The following is a 25,281-nucleotide window of genomic DNA, read 5'->3' as shown; positions in this document are numbered from 1 at the left end:
ATTAATCCGTGAGGAGCTAGTTTTTTGACTAGTGTAACTGGTGAAGCTTAAGTCTGACGCTCTTGACCAAATCCCTCCTGTCCACATCCACAAAATCCACAGAGACCAGTCGGTAAACTTGAAGCATTTACTTTCAAAATGCATGAAAGTTACAAAAATCAAATTGTCACAAAAACGAATACAAATTGCATCCTATTGAGATAATTGAGAGAGCTAGAGTGTAAAAAAGAGAGTTGGAAAGAGGTCAAAAAACTATCTTGCTCCACTCCCCGCTTGTCCTGACTGCCCACCAAACTCACGCTATCCATCCAAAAAACACGCGAGAGTGTACCAAATTAAAGGTGCAGTTTGCACAAACAAAAACACATCCTGCCACTAAAAATACCAGGAATACATGTTAAAGGATTATTTTAGCTCTCAATACTAAAATTACCAAAGCATACTTATTACATATTACATGTATGAATTGTGAACGATGAAAATATTGTTATCCTTATTCCTCTTTATAAACTTAAATTACTCCATCAACATAAAACTGCATTTAGGCTCCTACACACAGTGTCTCCCTCTGTGAGGTCTGTTGCCTCAGAAAAAGGCTCAAGCTCAGTACAAAGGTCTTTCAGCTGGGCCCATTCTCGGACTGAAAACGCAATATTTTCTGTATCACATTTGCTGCACATTTCTCTGACATCCCGGTGGTCAAGTGTGGTGAGAGCTGTTAACTGTTTTAAGGTGCTATTCCAGCGTGTGTTGTTAGCTGCCGGGATAGATTTATTAGCCCCAAAGTGGGTCTCAAACATGTCTCTGACCTTAGAACTGCTGTGAAGCAGGGTTGTGAACTTGGTGGCCTTAGCAATGGCTCTTGCTATTGCCTTCACTTCTTTCATGCCATCACTGACAACCAGTTTGGAGCGAGTGTGCGAAGCTAGACAAGCGCTCACCTGATGACCACAGCTGTTCAAAGTCTTCTACATGTTCCTCCCACATCATTTCATCATCAAGGTCATCACTGTCACTTTCAGGTTGCTCTGAGTCCGGCAATCTCACTTTAAAGGCCCGCTTCATGTTGGATGCTTTATCTGTCAGAATGAAGCTTATTTTGTTGCTAATGCCATACTCCTCAACAATTTCATCAAATTCTGAGGCGATTTGTTCACCACAGTGCTTCCCTGTGAAACGCCAACAATCCAGCAAAAAGGATTTTAAACTGTAGGAGTCCTTGTCTTCGCAGGCAATATGCACAGTAACTCAGAGGAAGGAGCGAAGCCTCCTGTCAGACCAGAGGTCGGCTGTAAGTGCAACACTTGCCTGAGCTTCCAGCGCTTTGATGATGTCATCCTTAACCTTACTGACTAGATAAGGTATCTGCTTCTCTGTCAAGCTGGTCCTAGACACAGGAGTGTATTTGCAGTCCATGACAGAAAGAAAGTGTCTAAAATATGGATTTTCTACTAGAGACAGGGACAGAGAGCATCCAATGACAAGGTCCTGGAGGATGGCTTATGTAATGGCCTGTTGCCTGGATGAATTTGGAGCATATAAGTGGACTCTTTGCGCAAAGGAAGATATTGTCTGCTGTGTGGTGTCTGCCATCGCCAGTGATGCAGGTCCTGCTTTGTACTCCAAGTACCTGCAAAATAGGGAAAGAGACATCTGTAAGACATCTGTTCATATTCAACCACAACATACTGTCTTGCAAGTGATATGAAAATCAGGTCTTTGTATTATGAAACCTAAATCCAATCCAGTATGACACATTAACAGATCATCTCTGTATTTGACTTCATCTTTTTGCATAACTGCAGCACTATGCCTGCTCCTCCTGTCAGCCAACTAACTTGTGTGTATTGTTGATAAGAAATGAAACCAATCTTAACAGAAAATACACTTCTACTCTATAAGGTCTGATGTTGTTGTCTACAGAATCTGTAGCCTAAACCTTCTGCAGCTGTATTGGCATGATAGCCTCATAGGGCCACACAGAAGAGGACTTAACCGTGTTAACCACATCACACATTATACATACATGTACCACATCAAACATTTGATAAAATAAAATATATAATAATAAAATAAGGCTGCATTGCATGTTGATCATGTAGGCACGAGAGGGAGCAAGCGTGTGTGTGTGCGTGTGCTCTCACTGATTGACAGAAGGACTGTGTGCAGTGACACCGTACCATACCATACCATGCCGTACACCCCCCTTTCCCTCCCCCCCCACCACCATCACCACGCACGGTGGTTTTCAGCGGGAAACACTGAAATCCAAACAGACGACCAATGCTACAGCCTTTCGTTAGCTGAAGTCAAAGCAATTCAATTGGCAAACAGTTCAAAAGGTTGAGAGGACGAGCGCCAACGCCGTCTGTGTCACAAAGTGCATGTGATTGGTACCACTTGAAGGGGGCGTATAATGATATAAAAATAAAAAAAAACTGTGATATTATAGGTTACAAATCCCTTCGAGACCGCTCAGCCAGTCCGAGACATTGCAAGACCGAGAGACCCGAGACAGAGGCAAGGCCGAGACCAAAGACTGTCGAGGCCGTGACAAGACCAAGACCACAAAAAAGTGGTCTCGAGACCAAGACCGGTCTCGAGAACTACAAGTCTACAGGAGAGTAAAGGTGAACCGCTCCTCAAGCCTGTCAGGTCGCACTCGGGGATCGACACTTACACAAACAATGTTCTCAATGCTCGTGTTCATGTGTAGAGACCCTGGTGATGCTACAAGCAAAGTTTCACGTTGTGTTGAGCCTTCTTACTGTTTTGAAAATAGAGATTTTGATGCCATCGCATCCCTGCCCCGAGCACTCCTGTTCAAAATTAACATGCCCAAAACCCAACTACGGTACATTTTTCAAGTGTGTCTTTCGTCGTAATTATGCTGTTACACGAAGGTTTGACTCATATTCAGTCGCAAATAAAGCCTTGGTTGCTTTTTGGTGAGAGTTTCACTTTAAATAAATGACACTGTCTGTTTTCTACCTTCAGTTTCGACCACAGTCCTGTTGAAAAAGTGGAGAGCAACAAAGCGGATCATCATTCCGGCAACTCAAGACAGCAATAACAAGTGAAGGTGGAGGGAGACGGGCAACAACCTGGAGTATCACAGGACTCTAGTGGCTCTTCTTCTGCCCACGCTGCTGCTGAGAGCAAAGGAGAACATGGAGATGATGATGATGATGAGGAGGTGGAGGAAGAAGACGACGACGATGATGAATGGAAGCCAGACAAGAATGACAAGGAGCTGAGTGAGGACCAAGCTGAACCGAGACCATCGAAGAAGACGAGGGAGCGGCGAGTCAAACATCTGGGAGACAAAACAAAGAGACAGAAACAGAAGGAGGCGTCGACTGAAAACAGCAACGCTGCTCTGTCCTGTGAAGTCTGACATGCTCTGCACAGGTCAAAGAACATGTTGATCAAACACACCTGGACTCACGTGGACGATCCGGAGAGGCTTTGTGGAGCGTGTGGTGAACGTTCAGAGTCTGCAGACGAGCTGAGAAGTCATCTTCAAACTCACCTGAAGACACACAGTTGTGACATCTGTGGAAAGTCTTTCCTCACCGCTGCTAGCTGAGGATCCACAGCAGCAGCCACACAGGAAAGAAGATCTACTGCTGCAACGTTTGCGGCAAATCCATCGCCGACTTCCGAGTGCTGTCCTGACACAAGTTGTTGCACGTGGGGATAAAACACTTCTGCTGTCAGGTTTGTAGTCTGGCAGATTAAGTCCAAATTTCAGAACAATCGTTCACTTTGTGATACGAGCACCAAATTTGGCATGAATAATGCCGAGACCCTACTTTTTGAGAAAAGCCCGTTAGCCACCTGAAAATCCAATATGGTGGCCATTTTTCAAGATGGCGGCCACATAAAATGTACCAAAACCCCTTTTCTATTGTAGAATGGTAAAGGCTGGGCATATTTAAAAGATCTAGACATTGAATTGTATGTATTTTGAGTAGACAAATCCAATGATGCAACTAAAAAAACTGTTTCAAGGTAGGGGTGGGTGATATGGGCAAAAAACAATATCTCGATATTTTGGGGGATTTTGGCGATAATGATCATCTGTCGATATCCTTTAAAATGTGATTGGAACTGTCCGAGTCAGGGCTTGTGTCCACCAAACGTGTTTTTAGCGCTGAGGGCTCTCAAAAACTCTTTTTCCGAGTGTCCAGCGGTGTGAAAAGTTGAACAGATTTCAACTTGAAGGAAAACTCTTATTTATTTTCTTTAAACTTTAGCATTCAAGTACAAATAAAAGAAAGACTCTCCATTTTTGTACTTTTGAACTCAATAATTGAACTACAATGTAGGAATATTGAATTCTGTAAACATTCAGCTGTCAGGTAAATTGTGCTGCAGTGCAGACAAACACGAGCATATGATAAAATAATAACAGTAGCATTTGTAACAAAGTGCTCTATGCATATTTTGAGAATTATTGCGCATCATCAAGTCTATCTTATGGCCTTATTAAACAAATGACTAACTTCAAGTTCCATCCAGGATTGTACAACAACAACAAAAAAATCCAAAAAAGACAAAAATGCGTCACTAAGGGTTTTCTCAAATATTGTACAAAAATATAGAGATTTGTAAACAAATTACATTAATGTTGAAAAAAAATCCGCCATTCTAAGATAGAAAAAATACCCAGTATTATTACAGCTATGGACAGATGCCAGAAACTTTGCAGAACTTTGTACAAATAACATTCTAGGCTAACAGTTCACTGATTACGCTACTTCAGATTATGAGCCAAAAACAGCAGTCTGTCCACAGCCCTTTTCAGATAGAAAAGGCGGCACATTTGCTCCAAGGTTAGAGCGGCAATTTGCTGCCCTGTCATTCTAAAATATTCCTCCTTTTCTAAAAGCCACCTCTGGGGTTGGTGTAAACATGTGACGTGATGTGAAGCTCGAAGTTCCGCTGTGAACAGTGAGACAAAGAATTTGTCATCAAAATAAGAGCGTTACATTTTACCCAGTCAGAGTTTAGAACTGGGTTCTTAGCGGGGGGGCTTTTAATTTGAAAGTAGCAACCGCTCCTAGCTTGGCGCTAGCTAACAAGCGGGCACAACAATCATCTGAAGTACAGGTAGCTTCAGGGACTGGAGGCGCCTGCATTTTCTCTCTGCCATCACGACGCGCTGCTAAACTGTTGCAAGGAGGATGCTAGCGAGAGGTCATGTGATCACGTAGGCCCACAAGTGTGTGACTGAATCCTGCTATGAGAGAGCGATGCTGCACCGTGTATTAAGTGGATGTGAGGAGTTTCCGGGTGCGTTTCAATATTTTTGGCGAAGTAATTTAAATACTCGATAATGGAAATTTGCTAATCGTCAAGACAACAATGACAATATTATCGCAAACGATATATATCGCCCACCCCTATTTCAAGGCTAGTTTTCAAAATGGCGGCCATTTTTCAACTCAAATTCGCAGTTTTCTGTCAAATTTTATCACATATGAGGTTTCAATTATGCAAAATTTCAATTCAATCTCAAAATGTTGAAAAATGTCTTCATAAAGGCCTTTTCACACCTATCTGACTTCCGACCGTCGTCAAAAAAGGCAGTCAGACTGATCAGTCGGCTCCTGTCTCCCTGAGGCGGTCAAAAAAGTGTCTTTAACACACCTGAACAACCACCGACCTGACCATACGTTCTGCGTTTACATGAATCATAATAAGTCTCCATACAGACAGCGCTTATCCATCTTATTCCTAGCTAGCTCCTGCTAGTGGAAAATATAGCTCTGACTAGTCAAATTTGGGACACTTGGTTAAATGTTGAATATCTAGATAATGCAGCCCATGAGCTGAAAATGAAGTGCAATACATTTGTCACATACCAGAAATACTGTTTGTAGCTTGGATCAACTCAAAGATCAGGCTGTAATATATTTGATGTTAGTTCGCTAGCTGCTAGCCATTACATTGCACATAATTGATTAGTTAGCATGGTTGCTAGCGGAGTTATTCCATTACAATCCATGGCGTTATTTCTACTGATATGCATCCCAGAACACCACATTACACCCCAAACTAAAAATCAGAAATGGCCAGTGTCACTGACAATTAAGTTTATTGTGCCGACGGCATGATGTTAAAGCACAACCAGGGCACACTGGTGGCATCATTGCTGTGAGACTCAACATGAGGTTCAGTGTCAGCTAATTAGAGTACTTACCATAGTTGTAGTCTAATAACTGTAGTTATAGCAAGTATAGCTTAATGTCCCAAATGCTATCTAATTAGCCCTTTATATACACCAACTAGTAGTTTAGTTAGTTGTAATATAGTTAGCCGCACCTGAATTAACAGGATGTGCCAGTGCGGGAAAGCTGAGCCAAGTGTAATGAGGCTTTAATTACCTGGATGGTGTACAGATCACACTAGATGAATGATCGGGCTAGGTGTAGGGCACTTTGATGTTTGAACCTAGTTGTGTCTCAAATCTGAATGTGCTTTTGTATTTTGTATGGTTAGGTGGTAAAAGGAAAGCCCCTCGGTCTCAACTATTACACATAATGGCTGCTTCTTATCCACTGAGTTCTGCATCTCAAACTGACTTGAGAAAGTGTTGTCTTTGTCAGACAGATTTAAAGGAAGAGTTGAAATCTCCTCCAACTCATTATCCATGTAGTCCTGAGAGCAATGGTTATTCAATGATTGCCACTAACATTCCACTCTTTCAAGAAGTCAACCAGTTGCCAGTCAGCTTAGACATGTCCTGGTTTGATGATGGAGGGGGCATTGAGGAAACGCTGAGAAGGAACAGTGCAAATTATCACCACAGCTGTCCTTCTGTCAAACCTCACTGTTCTATTGAAATTTAAAAAAATCTATACAAAAAAAAAGAAAACACAATGAATAAAGAAAAACATGCACTTACTTAACCTGGGAGGTGTGTCCTGGTATAGTTCAGTTCAAACCAGTGATCATTTCCCATTCATTTTAAATATTCTACTGATATAAAATGTATCAAATGTAACAAAACAAACAAACAAACAAAATACCAAAAACAGTGAGAAAACAATTAACTAAACTAACGAAAATTTGTACAAAAAGGCATTATTTTTGCCATTCATTGCCGTCTATCTTCACAATTTAACACATTTTTTGACTTTTTATCGAAGAGTTGAAAAGCTCATATCCTTCAACCTATATATAAATATCAAGATCATCAAAATGTGATTATCCAATCTCAATCCAGGTCAAATACCAAGTCTAATGGCTTTCAACGGCGGCTGTTTTGGGAATTGGCGGCCATATTGGATTTTTTGTGTGGCTAACAGGCTTTTTGGAAAAAGTGGTTCCCAAAGAATATTTGTGCCAAGTTTGATGCTTGTATCACAAAGTGAACGACTATCTCACTAATCTGCTGGACTATTGTGGGAAGCATTTTGGAACTTCTGCAAAACTGAAACTGCACAAGAAAATTCACTCAGAGCGAGACAAAGCGTTTCTCTGTGACGTTTGCTGCAAAACGTTCTACACGATAGGTGAGCTGAAGGTTCACCTGAAGACGCACACCAAGGTGACGATCACCTGCACCGAGTGCGGCAAGGGGCTGTCATCTAAAGAATCTCTAAACAGACACATGATCGTCCACGCCGGGGAGAGGCCGTACCAGTGCTCAGAGTGCGGCCTGCACTTCAAACGCATGAGCAACCTCACCGCACACATGAAAATCCACACGGGCGTCAAATCGTACGTCTGCGGAGTTTGTGGGAAAGCTTGTGCTCGCAAGACATATCTGACGGTCCACATGAGGACGCACAGCGGAGAGAGACCTTACGAGTGCACCGTCTGTGAGAGAGCCTTCACTCAGAGCCACTGTCTGAAGACACACATGAAGAGCCACCAGGAGGTGGAGAAGGCAGCGGAGGACGGACTCAAGTCCAGCTGAAGTGTCGGACTTTTCTTATTCTTCTTTTAGATTTTGATGCTCTGGCAGTTTTACAGACGAATGTTCTGAGGTCACAGTTGCTGCTGACTGTGGTCACAAACACTGAGGGGGGATCAGCAGTGTTGGCCATTCCTCCACATTCTGCTCCCTGCTCATTGGAAACAACTGAACCAGAAAACATTCTGAGGACTCAGGAGACTTTAACTACGGGACCTAACAGACTGCAGTGGAATGTTTGAGGCCTCATAATCATAGTTGTACTGTAACATATTGACTTCAGCTGTTGTTTATTAAATTCTGAGTGTTTCTGCCTAAAATAACTGGACTTGTTCCTGGAATCATAACTGATAGATAAATAAAGCTGAAACAGAAACAAACACTGAAGCCTCTTTAAAGCAAATATTAGGTGGATTCTTATTTACTTCTCCTGTTATTCTGTGATATTTTATCAGTTTGAGCCTCTAACAGGTCGTCAGTTCATCTGAAGCCAGCGAGGAAAATCATTCTTTAAAAACTGACTTTAAAACTCTGAGAAACATCTGAATGTAAACACTTAGCACTTTATATTAAAAGATTCCTGTCAGACGATCAGAGTTCATCACTGATGTTCTCATAAACAACCACCAGAGGGCGACATGAGCTCTGCCCAGGTTTAGTTTTCAGAACTGCACTAAATACACTTCTGAGGTAGTTGTACTTTACTTGAGTATTTCCATTTCTGCAAATATGTACTTTTTACTCCACTACATTTATTTAAAACACTGTTTTAGTTACTTTACAGATGACATGCTGCCTCAGAGCTGAATCAGCACTTTTTAAAATTTATTTATTTGATGAACAATCAGATTAAAAACAACTCTTATATTCATACAAATGATCTGAAAAGTGCTGAATATACTTTAGTATTCAGTGAGAGAGTGACGAGAGAAGGTGACAGTCTCAGTGTTATAAACTCAGCTATCAGTCTGGTTTCCTGCACTACGTCCCTGACTGACCACATTAACTAGGCTGGTAGAGTCCATACAGCACTGACTGTATCACTAGCAGACTCTCTAGTCACCTGCAACCTGCAGAGTGCTACATACTGTCAGAAAAATGTGCGCTCCAGTAACACAGTTTTAACTCTTAACCTTCAGAGAGAAAGAATCACCAAAGAGAGTTCCTTTGATCAATAATCTTTTACTTGCAGCAAGGGGAGCAATCATACAAAGTAACAGGTTGTAAGGCTGTCTCTGCAGATCTCCACAGAATCATATTAAACAGCAACATTTATAGCATCGTCTTCACAGGTCACACCCAGTGATCGCGTAACAGTCACTGTTGAGGAACAAACATTCTTAGTTCATGTTTCTCATGTCACATTCTCAATGACAGGTGGTGTTCGTTTCAACTATTGTTAGTGGTTACATGCAGGTTAAACAATATATGCATCATACAGGAAACAGACTGCAACAACTCCTGAGACAGGATGTGGTATTCATTTAACCACTTCTCCTTTCACATACAAACACACGGGGTTATAGAAATGTCACACAAGAGTTTAACTAATATTGTTCCATCACATCACTCGTGTCAAACCTTCTCAAACACCTGTCTATGTTGCTGTAGCTCACAGACACGTATCTCTAATAGAGACACCTGAGACAACTGCAGGACAGTCAGCACAGCCATCATGACACTTGTTTATCGAGGCTGTGTTACTGTGGTGACATCCAAAAATAAAGAACTAAGACAAGAGACGAGGACAGAAACACAGTGAACCACAGCTGTGGGCGTCACAGGAAGCAGCGTCTAACATGTGACTTACTGGAAACAGCTCAAAGTGAAAGTTGAGTTCAGTCCTGGTGTCAGTGGACGGTCAGCAGCAGCAAAGTGACGACTGGCTGTGAACTGATGTCCTCCATGTGTTTCTGAAGTGAAGCTCAGTAAAGAGGACTTTGTGCTTGTTGTAGTTGTGACAGGAAGATGAAGATGTTTGTGGTGTTTGTGATCCTCGTGCACGGTAAGATAACCTTCCTCCCTCTGATCTGATCGTCACCTCGGTCCAACGTCATAATAATAATAATGCATTTTATTTGAAGGCGCCTTTCAAAGCACTCAAGGACACCACACATAACTACAACAGTACAACAAAAAGAGAGGACAATTTAGTGCAAATGAACAAAGTAAGAGGATGCAATTACATGGTGCCAGCTCAGCACAGAATTCACACTCTGCAGTCCTATACAGGAAGTCAACCAGGCAGCGTTAGGCAGGGTTGAGCTTCCGGGGTGAGAATAGTGCAATAGAGTGAGCTCACTAACACACATTGTGCATAAAAAGTCTGAAATCTTTGAGTTGAACTAGATAAAAATGTGTTTAGTGTTGTGTTGTGTTGATATTTGTGTTGAGTGTAGAAGACTGTGCAGTCACACTGTCCTCAGTTTTATGGCCTGTTGCAGCAGCTGTACAGGACAAAGTCCACACAAATGATCCATTGAAACTCATTTATTAGTTTGGTACTGAAGGTGTGTCATGTTTTATAGCACTACAGCAGGCACGTGCACACATCGGGCCAAAGGGGTGATTGAGTCCCCGCCCCTTTTTTGTGTTTTTAATGAATAAATAAATTCCTGTTGTACATAGAGATGTAAGAAAAAACACGACAGTGTAAAAACGTCCAGCTCATTGCGCTGTATAGTAGTGAAGTCCAGTGGTGGACAGTAGCAGAGTAAATTTACTTGAGTACTGTACTTAAGTTCATATCCAGAGGATTTGTACTTTACTTGAGTATTAGATTTCTTTGGTACTTATTACTCTTACTTGAATACATTTCCAAGACAAATATTTTTACTTTTACTCAAGTTAATTTCTAGGAAGGCTGAAAAGTACTCGTTACTTTCAGGTCTGCTCTTTTTTTTTTTTTTTCTAAAATACTATTGGACACGAGCTGTGTTTGTCAAAGAAGGAAACCTATCACAGTGCATGCTCTCCACTGGGATCTACGTAAAAGTGGAAATACGTCATCCCTCCCCATAAGGACACCACCAAAGTAGCCACGCTCTCGACTGTGTTTGTCAACACAAAAACGCGACTTTGGCTGCATCAGGAGAACAAAGACAATCCACTGAGTCTCAGTCTGAGTCTGATAATGATCCGGAGCAGGAACTTTAGGAAACCCTTGGCCTTACCTGGACTCCATGTTTGAGTTTGACAGAGTAAAAAACGTGGACATAAATCAAATCAAATCAATTTTATTTATATAGCCCAAAATCACAATCACATTGCCTCAGTGGGCTTCACAATCTGTACAGTAAACAACATCCTCTGTCCTTAGACCCTCGATTAGAGTGAGGAAAAACTTCACATGTTGATGGAAAAAAAACCTTTCAACAGGGTAAAAAAAAAACAATGGAAGAAACCTCAGGAAGAGCCACAGAGGAGGATCCCTCTTCCAGGACGGACAGACATGCAATAGATGTTGCGTGTACAGAAAAGAGCAACAATTCACAGTTTACAAGTTACATCAACAGAAAGTCTGATACAAGTTATGTAAAGTGAGTGGATCCTGGAGACGACCGAGCAGGACGAGGCATCACCAAGTGGAGCCCGAGCCAGACGACCTCCTGTCCACCATGATGACCTGGAAGAGGGCAGGACACACAAGATCATTAGTAACAGACAGAGAGAGACATCAAGGTTAACAGAAATATAGATATGAGGAGATAGTGAAGCAGAGGAGAGCAATGATCCAGCAGAGCCCGGGGTGTGACAATCCAGATCAGTCAGTATTTCAAGGCAGCAGGAGCCCGGAAAAGGTAGATGGTCCCAGGGGGCCGTGGTCCATCAGAAGGGAGCCTGAAAGAAAGAGGGGAGGAGGAGAAAGAGAAGGAGGAGAGAGGAGGAGGAGGGGAGGAGAAGCTATAGAGAGTGAGGTGTCTGCACACTTACACATTCAGAGCTAATCTTTAATAGTGATAGTTGTTTTCCCTTACTGTGAGGTAAGAGAGATGGCGGATGTGATGTTTACATATCTAGGAGTGTCGTAAAATTACTTCTCTTTTCTCGGTTGGTCCAAAAGATTTCAAAGATCAAAAAGTCACCAGGAGTCTTCAAGGCTGAGTGCAATAGAACTTCATTTGCTGGCAAAAAAGAGCGGGATCAGACACAGAGAAAATCCATGAAAAAACCAAACTGACCCGAGGCTCAAAGCCCCGAACATCCTCTTTTAAACACAGAAAAGTGGGTGTGTCCGTTCAGACAACATGGCCTCAACCAATCATTAGTCTGCTTAATTTCTGCTGACAGTTATTTCTCTATGGAAAAATACCATATTTTTTAATGGAAAATCCCCATACTCTTGTGGAAAAACCCTGTATTACCTTCTGCGCTTGCGCGAAGATTGGCGTACGTGCAGAACTGCATGTCGACCAGTTGCACCTCGCCTCGCTTTGTTTTTTTACATTGGGGCTTTCTCTGTGCTGCTATCACCGGCTCTTACAAACTCTGGCCTTGAGGCCTTCAGGTTTTTATAACTCAGTCCCCTACTTGATATATCCCATTATATCTGACCACTCTTGGCACTGCATTTTTAAACATAATGAAGGCGTTACATATTTGGTTATATGATGTAATTCTTAGATTTGTGGTTATGTTTTCACACTTGACATCATCTGACTATAGCAGCTTTAAACAGTAGATGCACTTTTCAGTCAGCTGGTGCCCAGCAGTATGTTTCAGCAACTCTTTCACACTTGTTACCCTTTGTTTCTTACTTTTATCATTATAACAGTTTTTATCAGTTACCATTAGTCACTATTTACTAACTGGTTATTTTATACTGACCACTATCTACTTACTATGGTTATTTTACACTACAGGGGCCCCGGAGCAATTAAACAGCTCCCTGTGTGTACATTAAAGGTTAGCTGGAGGAGAGATTCATATGGAGGCATAAAGCTGAGTCTATCTTCTATAGTAGTTGTTCAGAGCTGACTTAAGGTACACATCGCCATATAAGCATGAAGAGACAATCCGGTCCATTTTAGGCTGTAAGTTCCAAGAAGTGACCTCAGCGGAAGTTAGATAATGTACAGGAGGAGGCAGACTAACTTCTCTTTCTACTATTGGATAGATGGACCCTCAATCCACCAAAGTGACCAGTTGGAATAAGTGGGACGATGCGAGGAATTAGACTTTAAAAAGGCCCGCACAAGCAGAGAAGGGTGTGGTATTTTGCAGATTCCAGATATCGAAGGCGATAAGACTTCTGTGACAGCAGAGGGCAAAGCATTGGGCAGAACTTTGTCATACATTTGAGACACCCAGGTAGCAGCTGTGCCTGGACGGACGCTGGCATTGAGATCTGTTTTCAATAAAGATTTCTCTAACATTCCACCAGCCTGGCTTCCACAGAATCATTATCAACATACTACACACCGACACCTTTGATGAAGAAAGCCCAGAAACTACAAGAGTGTAGAGAGTGACACAGCTTGCAGCTTGTGGGAACAGAAAACAAAACAAAGGTTAGAGAAATGCAATATTGATCAGAATAAACAGATTGTTTCTCGTCGGCAGCACAGTGTAACTCTAGTAACTCTGACACCGACCCACTGAGAAGCTTACACTTGATATCAGGGCTAATTAAAGGCTAAATCGAAGAAGTGAGTTTTGAGTTTAGATTTAAAGGCTTCAACAGAGCCAGATTGTCTGATGTCAGCTGGGAGGTTATTCCAGAGGAAAGGAGCCCGATAGGAAAAAGCCCTGCAGCCAGCTGACTTCTTATTAATCCTGGGAACCATCAGGAGCCCTGAATCCTGAGAGCGTAATGCCCCAGTTGGAATATATGGTGTAATGAGATCTGACATGTACGACGGGGCAAGGCCGTGTACAGTTTTGTATGTCATCAGCAGCACCTTACAGTCTGATCTTAGATGTACTGGGAGCCAGTGCAGAGATGCTAAGATTGGTGTAATATGATCAAATGTTCTTGTTCGTGTTAAGACTCCGGCTGCAGCATTCTGAACCATCTGAAGACTTTTAGTGCTCTCACGTGGAAGACCTGAAAATAAGGCATTGCAGTAATCAAGCCTAGACGAAACAAAGGCATGAATCAGGATCTCTGCATCCGCGGTGGACAGGAAGGACCTCATTTTAGCTATATTGCGCAGGTGGTAGAAGGCGATCTTGGTAATTTCTTTGATGTGCTGATCGAAGGAGAGTGTAGAATCAAAAGTAACACCTAGATTCTTTATGGCTGACCTTTGAGAAATAACACAGTTGTCGAGAGTTACAGTCACCTGGTCAACATGGTGTCTCTGTTTGGCGGGGGCGATGACCAGCATCTCAGTTTTTTCTGAATTTAGGAGCAGGAAGTTTTCTGACATCCACTTCTTCACTGAATATAGGCAGGTCTCTAGTTTCGTGATTTGCGATTTGTCATCAGCTTTTAAGGGCACATACAGCTGAGTGTCGTCCATATAGCAGTGGAAATGTATTCCATAGCTCCGAATAATTTGGCTGAGAGGTGTAATATATAAAGAGAAGAGCAAAGGGCCCAGAACAGAGCCCTGGGGAACTCCATACTTCACAGCAGTAAAAATCGATGACGTACCATTGTAGGAAACACATTGTGTTCTTTCAGACAGGTACGATTTTAGCCAGGCTGTCAGGCCAGAGATGCCAAAATGACTTTCAAGTCGGTCTGACAGTATGCCATGATCTATAGTATCAAATGCAGCGCTGAGATCCAGTAACATGAGCACTGAGGTCGAGTTAGAGTCTAAGGTAAGTAGAATGTCATTTACCACTTTAGTAAGGGCGGTTTCAGTGGAGTGACAGGCTCTGAACGCTGACTGAAAAGGTTCCAGGAGATTATTATTGAGTAGGTAGCCTGAAAGTTGTTGGGACACGACTCTTTCTAAGACTTTAGAGAAGAAGGGAAGGTTGGATACTGGTCGATAGTTATCTAGTGATCCTGGGTCGAGATGTGGTTTCTTTAGTAGAGGCTTAACCACAGCAGACTTAAAACTAGAAGGGACAACACCAGTCCTGAGTGATGAGTTAACAATATTTAACATTGTAGGTCCCGGTGCTGGCCATAGTTCTTTAGACAGTTTTGCCGGAAAGGGGTCCAGGACGCAGGTAGTTGGTTTAGAGGATGAGACAATTTTAGACAGTATCTCAAGGGAGATATTTTCAAAAGTGTTTAGAGCTGAGACTAACTGAGAATCGGCAGCAGAACATTTTTTGACAAAGTTTGACGAGGAAGCCAGAGATGATGAGTTAATTTTAATTCTTATCTCATCAATTTTATTGCAAAAGAAATCTAAGAAATCATTTGCATTAAAGGGTGCACAGCTCACCGACTGTGGTTTTTGAGTAAGTTTAGCCGCAGTGTTAAAGAGAAATCTAGGATTGTGTTTATTATTGTTTATTAGGCTGGAGAAATATGCTGTTCTAGCAGTATTTAGAGCACGCTTATAGTTTAGCACACTATCATGCCAGGCAAGATGAAAAACCTCCAGTTTAGATTTACGCCATGCTCGTTCCATTTTCCTGCAGGCCTGCTTGAGATCTCGGGTTTCATCAGTAAACCAGGGAGTAGATTTCTTTGGTCGTCTTGTCCTGGTAGAGACCGGTGCCACAGAATCGAGGAGTGAAACAAGTACTGAGTTCACTTCATTCGTGAGACTTTCCACAGGTTTTGTCACAGTTGCAAAGGGAGCCAGGACCCCGGGCACTTTATCACTGAGCGTCGCTGTGATTGCCAGGCTGATACGACGAGAAGTAAAAACATTTGTGTCATTGACATAGGGACAGGCTAATGACGCTTCAAGTGTAATGAGAAAGTGGTCCGACACAGCAGCGGAGACAGAAGCGACGTTCAGGGCTGACACATCAAGTCCATGAGGAATGATCAAATCCAGAGTGTTTCCACTGGAGTGAGTGGGTTCATGGACAAGCTGAATAAAGTTGGAAATATCAAGAAGTCTCAAAAAGCTTTCCTAGAGGGTCTGAGGGCTTATTTAAGTGAATATTGAAATCCCCAATGATTAGGATTTTATCTGAACGAGTCACAAGATCTGCAATAAATTCACCAAATTCTTCTAGGAACTGGGAGTAAGAGGTCTGTACAGTACAACCAGGTGAAGCCTGTTCCCTGGACAAGGCTGTTACTATTTGATGAGGATGGTTTTAAAACCAGAGCCTCAAATGAAGTAAATTTAATGTCCTGGTTGGAGCTTAGGCTGAGAATAGATTTGTAGATTAGAGCAACACCTCCCCCCTGTTTAGAGGCCCGAGCAACATGGGCGTAGTTATAGTCAGGAGGAGAGGCTTCATTTAATGGCAGAAAGGTATTAGGTTTCAGCCATGTTTCACATAAGCCAATCATGTCCAGCTTATGCTCAGTCATCAGAGCTTTGGCAATATTGTTGTTGAAACTTTCATGCCAATAAAGCCCCTTTGAATTGAATTGAATTGAATTGAAAAAAAACTGAGAGAGAGAGAAGCCGCTGCCTCACTGAGAACTCCACCACACACATAGATGAGACGGCTAACAAGTCGTCTTTCACTTATTCAATATGATATATGTAAGGGATAATGCCCGACGAGGTGTCCATAAACAGGAGTTAATGGACGACGCGGAGGCCTAAGAACCGTCCGACGCGCAGCGGAGGACGGTTGCCTCCGCGAAGACCATTAAATCCTGTTTATGGACACCTCGAAGGGCATTATCCCGCTTATACCATGGTCACTTGCCAAAGAAAAGAAATTCGGACCATTAATTTACATTTTCATGCGTTTTACAATCAAAATATTAAGTTTTTCACAAGCCATAACTTCGTTTCCCTGGTAACGCCTGAGGGTTTGACTAATACCTGGAACAATCATTACTCTCCCGTAAGTTTCTTATGCAACGGAGACGTTGTTCACTCCTCCAGTAAATAGGACGGACCATAGATACGACTTGGCAACGGGAGATATTCTAGTCCGCTCAGCCATGAGCCAGCAAGCTAACGCTATGCTAGCAAGTATCAAAGTCAATAACATTGCGCACGGATGACAAACAGTAAATATAATTTGACACTATGCTAGCTGACAAGACTAGCTAGCTAACCAGTCATGTCATTGTCCCCAAATCAATAGCAAGATTTTCACGAACAAATGATCGGCCGTGTGTAACGTTACTGTGGCCGCAGCCTGAAGTAGAGAGTTGAACAGCGAACGGGATGAGAGATTATTCGCGTATCAGTAAGTTTAGAGGGGAAGTGAACTTTCTGCAGCTTGTGTGTTACAGTCGCCACCCTGTGGTGTTCAGAGGATAAGACACTGAAGGACTGACAGCTGAACTCAGTGTTGGAAATATAATATTCAGATTTGATAAGCCAGCTAGCGCATTCATTTTACAGCGGTGAACAGACAGGGGTTCAGGGGTTAATGGACACCCTGCAGCCAATCAGAATCCAGTATTCCCCCAGACCATGGTATAAGCTTAAATATGAGTCATATTTCAGAAAAGCACTCATTTGTGCTTGTTAAGCTAACTGCTTGTTAATGAGAGTTAAGAATAATCTAATCCAACAGCTGTCTGTGTGGCTGTTTATCTGAACTTCTTCCAGATATTGAGTTTACTGTGACTTTGCTGTTGTAAACATTGTTGTTCCTACTAACAGTCACAGTAGTTATTTCTTGGAACTGTCACACTTTTAGACGTGTTGCCTGTATTTCTAGTTTGCACTTGCTCGCCCATGATTTTCTTTTTGTTATGCAAGCTGTGTTAATGTGTAACCTTGGAAAGTCGGGAAAGTGGTCTAGTTTATTGTCTAGCTAATATAGGTCTAAGGCTACGTTAGCTGTGTGTGTGTGTGTGTGTGTGTGTGTGGAACCAAGCAGTGATGATACTGTACCGTTTTATATGCTGGCTTGCTGCAGGGTAGTAATTAGATGAATGCTTCTGCAAAGATTATAATGTGGCTGGTTTACTGTCATGGAAGTGCAGAGTTCAGATTGCTGGAACACGTCACAGATGTGATGTTGTGTTGCTCCTCCATGATCTTGTTCTTTAAACTATCTCAACGTAAGTCATCGGTGTCTCTGAGTCTTCATCTCATCTAAAAGGTCATACAAACTGAAATTCCACAACACTCTGCAGATTGATGAAGACATTTGGTTCTTGTACAGAGAATCAGCAGGACTGAAGGTTCAGCTTCCTGTCCGTCAGTCTGAGGCTGCTTCATGCTCACACAAACTGGACCAACAGCTCTGAAAAGTGTGAGGAAACTGAAGCTCCTCCTCTTTCCTCAGAAGTGATCTGTGGCAGTCTGACTTCATTCCAGAGAGCTGCTTTAACAAACTCTGGAGCTCAACTCTGAACTGACAACGGCCGACGGGTCAACAACAGTCTGTCACCAGAGAGTCACCAGACTCCCTTAACAAATGAGTTAATCAGTATTTACAACAAAGGGAATATTGATCATCCATTAGTCAATTTTATTTCCATCTGAAGGCTGCTCACACACACACACACACACACACACACGTCTGTGTGAGATATTAAAGATAATATCCACAAACGTATCAAAACAAGACATGTTGGACCTGTCTGTTCACATTCCAGCAGCTGCTTCACTGGAAACAGCTCAAAGTGAAAGTTGAGTTCAGTCCTGGTGTCAGTGGACGGTCAGCAGCAGCAAAGTGACGACTGGCTGTGAACTGATGTCCTGATGATGCTTTGCTGACAGCAGCGTCACATGTGGATGTAAATGTTGGCCTTCATTCACACAGAGTCTGAGTTGAGCTTTAGCAGCACAGTTTACAGGCTGCACACACTGCAGAGGACCACATTCACTCATGACATGAAATAAGGCTGCTGTCACTGACCCTCTCTGTCTGTGTGACCTCACAGTTTCCCAGCATGCCTCAGCTGTGGAGGTGTATGACTGGGACCCGTTTGTCCTGCTGCCCTGTGACTTTCCTGCTGGTCGACTGGACGAGCCCTCAGTGGTGTGGAGCCGCTACGATCTCAATCCTTCAACCGTCCACCAGCGTCAGCAGGAAGGTGACAAACTTAAAGACCAAAACCAGCTTTACAGCGGCCGAACATCCATGAAGACTGACGCTCTGGAAACTGGAGACCTCAGCCTCAATCTGACAAAACTCCACCATTCTGACAGCGGCTCCTACACCTGCACCGTCAGATGGTTCAGAATGGGGAAACACAGAGAACTGAGAGTGACGGACGTACAGCTGCAGGTCAAAGGTCAGCAACTAACCCTAAAACCTCCTGTAGATACAGATCAGAGGTCAGAGGTCAGCAACTAACCCTAAAACCTCCTGTAGATACAGATCAGAGGTCAAAGGTCAGCAACTAACCCTAAAACCTCCTGTAGATACAGATCAGAGGTCAGAGGTCAGCAACTAACCCTAAAACCTCCTGTAGATACAGATCAAAGGTCAGAGGTCAGCAACTAACCCTAAAACCTCCTGTAGATACAGATCAGAGGTCAGAGGTCAGCAACTAACCCTAAAACCTCCTGTAGATACAGATCAGAGGTCAGAGGTCAGCAACTAACCCTAAAACCTCCTGTAGATACAGATCAGAGGTCAGAGGTCAGCAACTAACCCTAAAACCTCCTGTAGATACAGATCAGAGGTCAGAGGTCAGCAACTAACCCTAAAACCTCCTGTAGGTACAGATCAGAGGTCAGAGGTCAGCAACTAAGAGGTCAGCAACTAACCCTAAAACCTCCTGTAGATACAGATCAGAGGTCAGAGGTCAGCAACTAACCCTAAAACCTCCTGTAGATACAGATCAGAGGTCAGAGGTCAGAGGTCATGTTCTTTATGTTTCGGTTCCCACAGAACGATTCCCATCCTGGGCCAAAGCTCTCCTGGTTCTCCTGGTTCTTGGACTTCTTGTTGGAGCACTTTTACTACATTTTAGGCACTATTTCATGTCAGGTATGTCACTACTACTACACTACCCATCATGCACCTGGGCAGCATCTTTACTCTGGTAGCTCCCTGACTGTTGATGCAGACTGTCAACAGTGAGGTCTGGGATTATTAAAGAAGGATGAGACAGTGAGGTCATCTTACCATCACAGTTCCTGCTGCTGTCTGTACAGCTGATGTTGTGGTTTGTTGTCCTCTCAGTCTATCAGGTGGAGGTGGATTCAGGGGCGGAGTCTGTCCAGCTGCCCTGCAAAACCATAGTTTGCCCGTGTAAAGTCGCTAAAGTGGTGTGGGAGGATGAAGAGTACGATGACGTCCATGTGTATCAGAACGGTTCTGACCAGCCTGAAGAACAGGACAGTGTTTACAAAGGTCGAACAGAGATGAAGAGAAAACTGCTGGAACCTGGAGACCTCAGTCTGACCCTGAAATACCCCACAGACACAGACAGTAAGACCTACACCTGCACCGTCTACAACAGGGAGGAAGACATCCTGATGGAGAAAGATGTGGTGCTGAAGGTCAAAGGTCAGTACTCTCTCTCTCTCTCTCTTAGTGAGAGTGGATGTGCATTTCAGTGAGCGAGTGTGTTTCTATCTTTTGTGTGTCTGTGTGTTAGATTTATTTCTGCAGTAGTATTCTGTGCTGTAGTTTTAGTGGATCAGTATCAATCGTCCTCAGCTGGAGACGCTCACACACAGACACAGAGTCAAACTCTGTCCCACTGTTAATTGCTCTGTGGAGGATTGCAGTCCAGCAATCAGAGAAATAGTCGGTTATGATGGTATAAAGTCCAAATCTAGGATGAACAATGGAGTGGTTATTTTTCTGGACAGTATTGATAAAGTCAGCACGGTTGTTGAACGAGGTGTAGTGATCCAGGACACCTTTGTTCAGGTGGTACCGCTGGTTCATCCAGCCAGAAACATCATTCTGTCCAGAGTTCCTCCGTTCATTAGTAATGAAATGTTGCAGAGAGAACTGGAGAGACACGGACAGTTAATGTCTCCAGTCAAACTGATTCCTCTGGGCTGTAAACCTCCACACCTGAGACATGTTGTCTCCTTCAGAAGGCAGGTCTTCATGGTTCTGAACAACACTGAGGAGTTCAACTGGATGTTGAAGTTCACAGTGGAGGATTTTGATGATACTGTTTATGTGTCTTCTGAGAGGATGAAATGTTTTGGATGAATGAGTCAAATAGTTACTTCTTCTTTTTCCTGCTTTGTTCACTCTTTATTGTTTTACACCTTGTTTCTCTGCTATGGGAGACATAAGAACAGGCAGCTTGAATATAAATGGAGCAAGGGCTGATGGGAAAAGGGCGTCTCTTTTCAAGCTGTGTTCTCTCAACAAGCTGGATGTTATTTTGGTACAGAGACACACAGTACTGCTGATAACCAGACTGACTGGAGGACAGAGTGGACTGCTGAAACCTTCTTCAGTCACAAACCAGTAACAGTTGTGGGGCTGGACTTGTTGTTTCCACAAACTTTCTTCCTCAGTCTGTAGAAAGTGAAGAAGTTATTAAAGGCCGTCTGTTAAAAGTGAGAGCAGTGTGTGAAGACGTAAAGATGGTGTTTATTAATATTGATGCTCCGGCTGTGGGAGTGGAGAGAGTGGTGTTTCTACATGTTTTAAATGAAGTGATTGATAAATGTAATAATGAGGAATATGTATTTATGGGTGGAGGTTGTAACAGTACTGAGGACAGCAGGTCAGACAGGAACCATGCAGAGCCTCACGCTGCCTCTCACACTCGTCTGCTTCACCTCATGGAGGCTCAGGAGTTGTGTGATGTGTGGAGAGACAAAACACCTGGACACAAAGAACAAGTGCTTCTATATTCAACCTTTAAGGGTTCTATAGCTTGGTACGTATTTGGCACCCTCAAATGGTTCAATATAGAACCGTTTCAGAGGGTTCATTTAAAAGAATCCTTGGGGTTCTTTGTGGCGAGACAAAATGGTTCAATATAGAACCTTTTAAAGTTTCAATAAATATCCCAAACCTTTTATTCCCTTACTGCTTTGGTTGGCCACATTTTTGTTAGATAATTCTACAGAATTACCATGATATGAAGTTAATGGACTACTACTACTACTACTAATTTCAATAAAATAACCAATAACCTTTAATATTTAAAACCTAAATAACATATAGTCAGTCCTCTTCCACTACCAACCTATTGCAGATTGAAGAAAAAAGAGAAAGATGGTTTCAAATTGACTGTATTGAACATCAAAAAGTAGTTGCACCATATAAAAACAATACAAAACACAACATGAATCGTAGGTTACATTACAAGATATAAAATATTACAGTGATAAACCAGGCAAAATCACATAACAGCTGCTGAAATAGAGTCAATGAGTGCATCAATTCAGCTTTTACACAACTTTCTTGGTGAGAACTGCTCCACTTTAAACTGACACTTAAAAGCTTAAATTCCCCAAAATAAAGATTTTTACTAGAAGGAAAAATATCCAACAAAAACTGATTCTGCAAAAAAGTTGTATAATTTAATATGTGATTTTAACAAGGCTAAGTACCATGCACACAGTAATTAAAATATATTAGCAACACATGCACCAAAATACAATTTCAGTTAAAATAGATTAGATAGATAGATTTAAATATTAAAATATCACTGGGCAATCCTCATACATTTGGAATTACCAATAAATGTTACTGAATAATAGTGACGGGTTAAATGCAAGCAGCAAAAACAAAAGAACAGTCGGTAAAGATTTTAATCTCAGCAAAGACTTTGTTGAATATCAATTTCATCATTCACTGTGAAAGCTGATGTACATTTTGAGAAGTGGAATAGACACTCTTTTCTTACCATTTCTTAGTTTGAACAAATAATGTTCTACAAATGACAGTGTGTGTTTCATCTGTTCAGCCGAGTCGCTCTCTCTCAGGTCTGTGATTCTCAGAGTGCAGTCGTTGTTACCACAGTTATACTGCACACAACTTAAATACCTCGCTTCATTTTTCAGATCCACATAATTCTCATTCTGCACTGTCCTGAACCAAAATCTGTTCTCAGCTCTCTTTACAGAGGATGGGTATCTGTAGCTGCAGCTAATGTCCACTGTTGATCCTTTTAAGGCACAGATCTCAGTAGAGCTGTAAGTCACTCCATCTCCATTGCTCTTGTACCAGGTACAAGTAGCTGCTGGGTTAGCATCACTGCTACCGGTCAGAGTCACTGAACTGCCCTCCACTATCTCAGCAGAAGGACTCACTGACACAGAGGGAAGCTTTGGAGCATCTGGAGGAGATATGAACACATTTTACATTTCATTTTAAAATTGCAGATGAGTTTCAGATGAATAACAGATGAAACACAATGAGGAAACATTAGTTATAAAGTAGGTGATGCAGTTTGATTCAACCCTTTGCAACATATATTAAATATAACTACTGGCTGTGTTGGCTTTAGGGATCCACATGAGGCACATTTGAGAGTAAACTAAAGCTAGTTCATCTTACTTTTGATTCAAATTAAAAACACAGAGCACACAAAGACTCAAAATGTCTCATAGTTCATCAGTGCTGAAGGAAGCAGATCTGTAGGAGCACTGCATGAAGCAGTGTCCCACTTTACATGAAAACACTGAACACCTTCAGTTAAAGTGTGGAGAGAGTCCAGGAAATACAGTTTCCAGGGGAAAAAGACTAGAAGAAGGTTTCTGTTACTTCATACTTATCATATATAACGTTGCATTACACTGCACTTTGTGTATTGTGAGACTACATGAAGCTGGTGATACTTGCAGTCGTTTTTACAGCGCTGATTTAACCACTTCAACCAGTAACGGTCACTGTACCTCTCACAACACGTACGGGAGTTGCTCCTGTGCTAACAAAAGTGTCACAATAACAATGACGTTGGTGTTTCAAATGGTTAGCTCGTCACACTATAACACAAACAAACTCACAGATCGACGCAGCTCCTGTATTCTGAGAGGTTAAATTACTGTTTTGTCAGTGGAGTCTGGTGGCTAACGTTGGGTTAGCTAGGTTAGCTAGGTTAGCAACTGTAACGGCAGAAAACGAACGCTCAGTCTCCAGACAGCCGTTGGCACTGAACCGTCGTCGCTCGTGCACATTCAGTGAAGACGCTGCTGCCGGTCACAGTCAAAAGACCGCGAGACTGTGTGATCCTCCGTGAACACACCTGCCGACTGAAGAGCAGGTGGCTGCTAGATACACCTGTATGTTTCTGTGGGCTCCGCCTCCTCCACTTTGAGATATATATACTGAATGAATGATACAGTCACATGTCGGATTCACCGTAAATATGAAATGCCAACGAGGAGAATGTAGCTGCAGAGAATCAGCAAATGATGAAAATGATTTTGTAATTAAAAAATAAAAGATATAAAGTGGGCAGGTGATTAATTCAGTAGTCTATAGGCCTACACGTTTAGCATACATAACATAGTTTATATATAGGCCTATATATACTGTATATATATAAGACACACACACACACATCTAATATTTTTATTATATACTTTTCAATTATGGACAGAATGTGCACACAGCTATTGAAGAGATCATAAAAAGTCCATTCTTTAGTTAAATTGTAGGGGTAAAAACATACAAAATAACACAATGAAAGCACATATAGGCTGTGTATATGTAGCCTATAGGCTACTTATAGCCTATATATAGCAGTTATAGTAAATACATTGCTGTAGATATTATATATATAGCATATTGTTACTTATTTGCAGGGCTTTATTATTTTTTTCATTCATTCATTTATTTATTGTCTGAAACAAGATCTCAATTATTCCATTGCCAGTCTCTTGTTTTTCATTAAGCACATAAATTTAAGCACTCCCTTTTTTTTTTTTTTTACAGAAATGTGATAGAACCTTTTCAGACAGACGGTTCTTTGATAGAGGATATAGAACCTTAGGATTCGATATAGAACCTTGATGAACCCTTTTTTTAAGAGTGTGGCCACACCTGAACATAACTCACTGTCTGTGGCCAGGCTGGATCACTTTATTGTTTTAAACATAATTTTAATGTGTTTAAAAGTTGTGTTATCAGCCCTGTTGGCTTCTCTGATCACTCTCTTGTGACAGCTTCTGTTTTTATAACATGTAAACCAACAGTGCCTGTTGGCATTTTAACACGGCCTGACTGGAGGAGAAAAACTGCAAAGAAACACCAAAGTATGAAATCTGAGTTTGTGTCTTTACAACAGTGGTGGGATTTTAGAAAAGTCCAAATCAGGAAACTCTGTCAGCAGAACACTCAGAATGTCACAAAGACCTGATAAGTTCAGTAAAAGCTCTGGAGTCTGAAGGAGGAACTCTGAGACCAGCTGAGGGGTCCAACTGGGACTGATTACCAGGGTCCAGTGGTGGAGGGGCCCTCGAAAG

At 42.2% G+C, this 25,281-nt stretch overlaps 2 protein-coding genes across 2 annotated transcripts in view; both read left to right on the top strand.

Moving 5' to 3' along the window:
• Nucleotides 1-1,236: 1,236 nt before the first annotated feature.
• LOC115590369 (zinc finger protein 239-like) lies at nt 1,237-7,930 on the top strand. Its single transcript, XM_030431719.1, has 2 exons — nt 1,237-1,291; nt 7,524-7,930. Exons 1-2 carry the CDS (start codon nt 1,237-1,239, stop codon nt 7,928-7,930), a joined length of 462 nt encoding a protein of 153 aa, XP_030287579.1.
• Nucleotides 7,931-9,779: 1,849 nt separating this feature from the next.
• The window catches only part of LOC115590368 (butyrophilin-like protein 2), a 231,024-nt gene continuing 215,522 nt past the window's right edge, over nt 9,780-25,281 (top strand). The window contains exons 1-2 of the mRNA XM_030431718.1: nt 9,780-9,932; nt 18,822-19,175. Of these exons, the coding sequence (XP_030287578.1) occupies nt 9,896-9,932; nt 18,822-19,175 (391 nt within the window). The 5' untranslated portion in view covers nt 9,780-9,895. The remainder of the gene's footprint in view (nt 9,933-18,821; nt 19,176-25,281) is intronic.

This window comes from Sparus aurata, chromosome 10, assembly GCF_900880675.1.
Source record: "Sparus aurata chromosome 10, fSpaAur1.1, whole genome shotgun sequence".
Taxonomy (NCBI): Eukaryota; Metazoa; Chordata; class Actinopteri; order Spariformes; family Sparidae; genus Sparus; species Sparus aurata.
Note: the sequence above shows the minus strand (reverse complement) of the source record. Positions and strands in the feature narration are given on the sequence as shown.